General features: G+C 40.2%; 1 protein-coding gene across 1 annotated transcript; it reads right to left on the bottom strand.

Annotated features, from left to right (window-relative positions):
- Positions 1 to 2,752: 2,752 nt before the first annotated feature.
- On the bottom strand, positions 2,753 to 5,194 carry LOC122451272 (protein tyrosine phosphatase type IVA 1). Its single transcript, XM_043483969.1, has one exon. The coding sequence runs from the start codon at positions 4,600 to 4,602 to the stop codon at positions 4,081 to 4,083; it is 522 nt and encodes a 173-aa protein (XP_043339904.1). The 5' UTR covers positions 4,603 to 5,194; the 3' UTR covers positions 2,753 to 4,080.
- Between the last annotated feature and the right edge of the window lie 2,618 nt (positions 5,195 to 7,812).

The following is a 7,812-nucleotide window of genomic DNA, read 5'->3' as shown; positions in this document are numbered from 1 at the left end:
AACACACCCAAAGAGGCTGCAGACAAATAAACACCACGTCTATCTTTAGCCTCTTTGCCATGGATTTTGGCAGATCTTTGCTCTGAAATTCAAGGGTAACCTCTGAGCTTTCCTTGAAGAATAAATACCCTTCTGAAACTTTCCCTTAAAAATATAAATAGACAATAGATCCAGTATGGAATCTGAAGCTAATAAACCAGAGGCAAACAGCGAGCTCCCAATTAATGGATCCTTTGGTAACACATAGACCCCACCCCTTTAGCAAATCTCCCTGTCCACAGAGGCAGTTTCGAGCGTGCAGGAGAGGAGGGGTGGGAGGCTTCATTCCCCAATCCTGGCTCTAAATGGGTCACTGAGGAGGAGTTTGATTCATTGAAAATTCTTTCAAGGGTCAGTCTGTTTCAGGTAAGCCAGAGAAATAAAGGGAAACCCAGGTGGATCAACAATAAAATGGTGAGCAGGCAAACATTGGAAATTCTCCATAGAATGTACACCAGGAAGCTTGCAAGTGCAAACTGCATCCCATGGCTTGAGAAGAATCATGCATCAGGTTATCAGGCCCCTCCACTGAAATGAACCGGCTCAGGGCCTCCCAGTAGAGCTCCTGGCACAGTAGAACCTCTCACCCAACAGATAAGACCTAGAGTTTGAATGGCTTCCTCCAGAGTCTGGGAAGGACTCAGGAAAGACCTGTAACCCCAGGACCTGGATCCTTCCCAAGGTACCCAGAAGCAAAGACTCAAGACTCAGATGTGATTTGGTATTCTTAAATACCCCGGGGAGCTAGCCTAAAAAACCAAGGTTGATTGACAAGATCCTAAGAGAAAGAATAAACCACAAGTCAGGCATCAGGTTTCATCCACAAAATGTAATGAAAAGAGAGCACTTAGGAAGGCCACCAAAAAGTTCTGAGTAATTGCATTAATAAATCTAAGATGTCTGGGAATGAGGAGGGAAGGGGCCACACACCCTCAAACTCATTCATTCATTCATGCATCCTGTCTCTCATTTGTTGTAGTCACTTAATTGTTTTGTTGTTTTAGACAAACATAATTCAGTTGGTCAACTAATTCAGATAAACAGTGAGTCAGCCAACCTTTGAGTTCACTTTCAGTCATTCATTCTCTGGGCTTCCCAGGTGACCTTCCTGGTAAAGAACCCACCTGCCAATGCAGGAGATGTAAGAGATGCTGCAGGTGTGATCCCTGGGTCAGGAAGATCCCCTGGAGGAGGGTATGACAACTTATTCCAGTATTCTTGCCTGGAGAATCGCATGGAGAGAGGAACCTGGCAGGCTGCAGTCCACAGGGTCACAAAGAATCGGACATGACTGAAGGGACTTAGCACACACACATTCATTCTCTATTTCATTTATTCAGTCTTCAGTTGGCAATTTAGTCAGTATTGTCAATCATTTAGTCATCCATCCATCCAGCCACGTATTTATTCAACTAATTAATTCATTCACCCACGCTGAGTCTCAGGAAGTCTTTGACTCCATTCATTCATTCATCCAGTGAGTCCTTGCTTCTGCCAGTCAGTCATTAGGTCATTAATTAGCTATTTTTACTCATCCATTCACTAATTTATTCTGGCTTTCAAAACTAGTCACTAATTTGCTTTTATTCATGTATTTATTCATTTATTCATGGGTCTTTCAGCTCATCAGGCAGTTACTTAGTCAGGCAATCAGTTCCTTAGTCATAGAGAGCTTGTCCACCAGACCTGGAGAGAAGAGCTTCTAATCTATACCTTTCTTCAATTAAACTTAAATTTGCATGATCATCCCAAAAGCTCAGACTATGGAGGATGGCTTTAAGTATAAATTTCCTCTCCTTGTTAAAAAATAATAATAATACATTTCAGAGCCTGATGTTGAAAATATCTTTGCCCAAATAGATTCATGAATTATAAGTCCCCTGAGGCCTGCTGCAGTGATTAAATGCATCCAGGATCCAAATGGTCCATGAGGAAGTCTACCCTGAGAGTCTAGGTACCCAGGGACCACTCTTCAGGATGGGGCTCCAGCACAGAATTTATCCGAGAATAGACACAACCTGTTTTTTTTTTTCTCCAATTATATCTCTCCTTGGTTTATTTAAAAAACAGGGAGAGATACATATTCACTTGAAAATGAAGAAAGGTTTGAACAAGAAAATAAAATTCAGCCGAAATGCGACCAACCAGAGTTAATAGTTTTTAACATGTTAGTGTATACATTTACATAATTATTTGTATGTGCATGCAAGCTAAGTCAATTCAGTCATTCCTGATTCTGTGACTCCATGGTCTGTAGCCCGCCAGGCTCCTCTGTCCATGGAATTTTCCAGGTAAGAAAGCTGGAGTGGGTTGCCATTTCTTACTCCAAGGGATTTTCCCGACCCACATCTCTTGTGTATCCTGCATTGGTAGATGGATTCTTTACCAGTGAGGCACCTGGGAAGCCCAATTATTTGTATACATTTTTACCAAAAAAATTTATGTATAGTTTTTATTAATTAATTACAGGAAGACCTCAATGATGTTGAAGGTTTGCTTCCAGACTACCACAATGAAGTGAATATCACATCAAGTGCATCACACAGAGTTTTTGGTTTCCCAGTGCATATAGAAGTCATGCTAACACCATCCTGTAGTCTATTAAGTGTGGTAGCTCAGATGGTAAAGAATCTGCCTTCAGAGCAGGAGACCGGGGTTCAATCCTGAGGTCAGAAAGATCCCCTGGAGAAGGGAACCGCTACCCATTCCAGTATTCTTTTTTTTTTTTTTTTTTTTTTTTTTTTTTTTTTTTTTTTTTTTTTTTTTTTTTTTTTTTTTTTTTTTTTGACGATAAACGCATATCATCATTTATTTAATGTTTAAGCTCTTGCACTAGATTCTTACAAGCTGGTGAACACTGACAAATTATTTCTCCCACAGAACTATAACCACTTGTTCCCGGACAGTATAAATATATGGTTGAGCTAACGTTAATACACATCACCATTTTATCAATTACATAATAAAACAAATTGTCAAGTATCCAAATATTAAGTTACACAGCTCAAAAGGTATATAAAATATTAAATGTCTGCTCAATTCATTAGCAGAAACCCACTTTTTTTTTTTCTGAGAGGCTGGGAATCACACTTCAAACAAAACTAAGTCGGTAAACAACTTCAGTAAGTATGAAAAAAAATTACAAGAATTTCAGAAATTTTGATTAAGAATTATTTTAGTTACAGTAACAAAGTATTTCTACCTTTTAAAAAAATATTTACTAAATTAAAGCGCATATTCTACATGTTCTGCACAAGACAAAGGCAACATTTTACTAAAAATACTTAATAGCCCCCTCCCATTCTTTTTTCAGGCCCTCCCTGTAAGTTGCACCCCAAAGTGCAAACATTAAAATGAACTGTAAGGCTTTTGTCTGGAGACATTAAAGACATGTGCTTCTGTACAATGTAGATTTTCAAAATGGAGGCCTTCTACAACATAAAATGAGATTTATAGAAAGATATTAAATAATCACTGTAAGACTTGGTTAATTAAAAAGGGAGCAAATCTGATGCATACTGGTATGAATGTGGGAAATGTAAACATATTGTGAGCAAACAAACCTCATAGGCCCTACTATGTTTGAAATGATGCAAGGAATAAACCACATAAGGTCCAGAGTGTTCATAGTTCCTGGGATTTGTTCTATATGATACTAAAAATATACAAGTATTGTGCTGGGTATTTTGGCACCTAGTCTTTCTAAATTTCTTACGTATTGGTAAGATTCTGGCATGGAAACAGATTTAATGACATGACTCAATACTGCATGATTTCAGGAAAGGTCAATTGGTACAAATTATAAGCACATATTAATGCTGAACAGCAAGAATTCTTTACTAGTATTCAAATAGGTTGATCATAACCTGAACAGAGACTGCAATTCTGCCAGGCCTGTGGCCTGGTAAAACTGCTTTTCAACACTCCTATGGAAGCTTCATCAGACTTATTCACCAAGTCAACTGGGCTATCTGCTATGTACGACAAATTCCATCGTGTCTCAGGTTCCACTTCCAAGCAATGGCATCATGCACCCTGGTTTTACTGAACGCAACAGTTGTTTCTATGCCCATTGGAGTCTTTGAAGCGCAGCCGCATTTTAGGACGATACTTCTCCAAATACAAAAGTTGCTTGCTGTTAAAAGCTCCTCGTCGCTTTTGTCTTATGAACTGTACTGCATCTTCATATTTCATTCCACCTTCAATTAATGCTAGGGCAACAAGCACTGGAGCTCTGCCAAGGCCTGCAACACAATGAACAGCAATACAACAACCAGGGTCTTCACGAAACTTAATCTTCACAAGACTTAACCAATCATCAACAATTTGGTTAGATGGTGGTGCGCCATCATCAAAAGGCCAATCGAGAACATGGATGCCTTCTTTCTCCACAAGAGTAGTGTCATAAGTTGCTTCACATACTCTTACGATTGTGGTAACTCCATACTTCTTAAGTTCCTCTATAAATTTGCTTAACGTTGCATTAGTTGGGTTGTGTGTAATAAGAAATCTCATGTTCCTGTACGTAACTTCCACAGGAGCTGGGCGGTTCATTCGAGCCATGTTAATTTAGTTAAAAAACACTCAATAGGGATATGAAAGAATTTAAAAAATTGAATACAGAAATGATGCAAAGAAACGCAGTCAACTTCAATATACTCCACTTGAAATTCTCAGTGCTTTTAAGTATGAAGTTGGGAGTAATGAATGAATGAACCTCTTAACAAGAAGCAGCAATTCTTCAATCCAGTAATACTGAGGCAATAGAAAGGAAGTGCACTGAGGTTTACCCCATCCAGATCAGAACTCTTGTAAAAAAATGCTCTGTGGATTTCAATTCAACTCTTCTGTGTCCAGGTTAACCAGTCTTACGGGGGCTTCTTGGTTGAGCAGTAATGAATTTCTGCAGTTCACTTGTCTGCATAGAGGTCGTGCTGTGCCTGGCAGTAATCTCCACTGCCCTTCAGAAACTCCATAAATGTGTGACCGAGAACACCACAGAACTGAGGAATATGTCTACTCATTGAAGATTGTGGCCTAACCATACAGCCGGTCCCGAGGCGGAGGCGGCGGCGGGGCAGGGGCGGTGGCGGGCGTCGTGCGGCGGCGGCGGCTTCGCGGGCGGCGGCGGCACCGGAGTCGGCTCTGCAGTGAGCGGCCCCCCATTCCAGTATTCTTGCCTGGAGAATCCCATGGACAGAGGAGCCTGGTGGGTTACAGTCCATGGGGCTTCTTCTTTCAGTATTATGTTTAAAAAATGTACATACCTTAATTTAAAAATACTTTATGACTAAGAAATGTTAACCAACATCTGGCCTTCAGCTAGTCTTAATCTTTTTGCATTAGTAACATCAAAGATGACTGATCACAAATCACTATAACAAATATAATAATTAAAAAATGAAATGAAATGAAAAAGTTTGAAATATCACGAGAATTATCCAAATGTGACAGAGAGACACAAAATGAGCCAATACTATTGAAAAAAATGGTGATGATAGACTTGCTTGACACTGGGTTGACAGAAACCTTCTATTTGTTTTTTTAAAAAGTGACTGTATTATTATAAAAGGAGGGAGTAATTCATATAGAAATTTTTGTATTTAAGAGAGTTTGTTTTATTGAGATAGCAGTTAAACTTTGTGATCACAATTGAAGTGAGTAATTTAAGAATTGATTTAGACTGGCTGTTTTAAGTTGAATTTTTACTAGATTTATGTACAGTACTTGAGCATTTATGATATCATAAGAATCATCATGCTTATGAGTTTAAGGTAATCTATTAGATTTATAATACTTGAATACTCGGGAAATTTTGTTTGTTAATTGGACAAAGTACTGAAAATAGAATGTATCAAGATTATAAAGACAATTGAAAATCCTTAAGTTTATAAATTAGATTAGGTATTAATCAAAGTCTCCTTATATGTGATTGTTAATTTTCACCAAGCTTTTACAAATAAAATAAGATTTATAAACTCAACTTATAAGCTTGAGAAAGAACACAACTTTGTTTAATAAATTTAATAAACTCAGTGTTAAACCTTAAAACCAAAGTAACCTGTGAGCGATTTGTCACGTGCAAATAACCGTCCATTGAGAACACTAAAAAAAATACTCCATCTTATAGCCACATCAACAAAGTGGGGGTAGCGAGTAGCCTCTCCCGTCTTCCACAAGGACTACCCCTTCCCAAGGGGAATGTCATGGGCAGATGGCTGCCCTGCCATCTGGAAAGGTATCAGAGATGATGACCACATTTCCGGTTTGGGCATCCAGGCAGGTGGTTTTATCAATCACTGAAAGACACCAACATAACAAAAGATGAGCACAGTTAGTGCCGGGGGGATTTTGTGTTCATAGATTTGTGTGTCTGTCTCTTTGTTGTTGTTTAGTTGCTAAGCTGTGTCCCACTCTTTTGCCACCCCATGGACTGTAGCCTGCCAGGCTACTCTGTTCATTGGATATCCCAGAAAAGAACCCTGGAATGGGTTGCCTCCAGGGGATCCTCCCAACCCAGGGATCAAACCTGCATCTCCCTCATTGACAGATGGATTCTTTACCACTGAGCAACTGGGAAAAAAGTCTAAACTGTGGAGATGGAAGGACAAACTTCCGCCTTCAGTTCAGTTGCTCAGTTGTGCCCTACTCTTTGTGACTACATGAACTGCAGCACGCCAGGCCTCCTTGTCCATCACCAACTCCCGGAGTTTACCCAAACTCATGTCCATTGAGTCGGTAATGCCATCCAACCATCTCATCCTCTGTTGTCCCCTTCTCCTCCTGCCTTCAATGTTTCCCAGCATCAGGGTCTTTTCGAATGAGTCAGCTCTTCACATCAGGTGGCCAAAGTACTGGCCTTTCAGCTTCAACATCAGTCCTTCCAATGAATACCCAGGACTGATCTCTGTCAGGATGGACTGGTTGGATCTCCTTGCAGTCCAAGGGACTCTCAAGAGTCTTCTCCAACACCACGATTCAAAAGCATAAATTCTTTAGCATTCAGCTTTCTTTATGGTCTAACTCTCATATCCATACATGCCCACTGGAAAAACCACAGCCTTGACTAGACGGACCTTTGTCGACAAAGTAATGTCTCTGCTTTTTAATATGCTATCTAGGTTGGTCATAACTTTCCTTCCAAGGAGTGTCTTTTCATTTCATGGTTGCAATCACCATCTGCAGTGATTTTGGAGCCCCCAAAAATAAAGTCAGCCATTGTTTCCACTGTCTCCCCATCTGTTTGCCATGAAGTGATGGGAACGGATGCCATGATCTTAGTTTTCTGAATGTTGAGCTTTAAGCCAAGTTTTTCACTCTCCTCTTTCACTTTCATCAAGAGGCTCTTTAGTTCTTCTTCACTGTCTGCCATAAGGGTGGTGTCATCTGCATATCTGAGGTTATTGATATTTCTCCCAGCAATCTTGATTCCAGCTTGTGCTTCCTCCAGCCCAGCATTTCTCATGATGTACTTTGCATATAAGTTAAATAAGCAGGACTTCTGCCTTCATCTACCTTCAAAACATCAGAACCCAGCCCATTTCTGGTACTCATCATGTGTTCAGCAGAGATGCCAGCATAACAAAACATGAGCACAGTTACAGCCAGTGGGGAGGGTCTCAAATCTATGGACGGCTGAAGGGACCTCCACCCTGGACATTTCCCCCCATCTGCAAGCTAACCCTTTGTTAGGATGCAGGTTACAGGGACGTAAAACCCAGGGGAGTTTCTGTTCTCTAGAATTTCTCAGCTTTGGAGGCCTTTTAGTCCAAG

This window comes from Cervus canadensis, chromosome 12 (genome assembly GCF_019320065.1).
Source record: "Cervus canadensis isolate Bull #8, Minnesota chromosome 12, ASM1932006v1, whole genome shotgun sequence".
NCBI lineage: Eukaryota > Metazoa > Chordata > Mammalia > Artiodactyla > Cervidae > Cervus > Cervus canadensis.
Note: the sequence above shows the minus strand (reverse complement) of the source record. Positions and strands in the feature narration are given on the sequence as shown.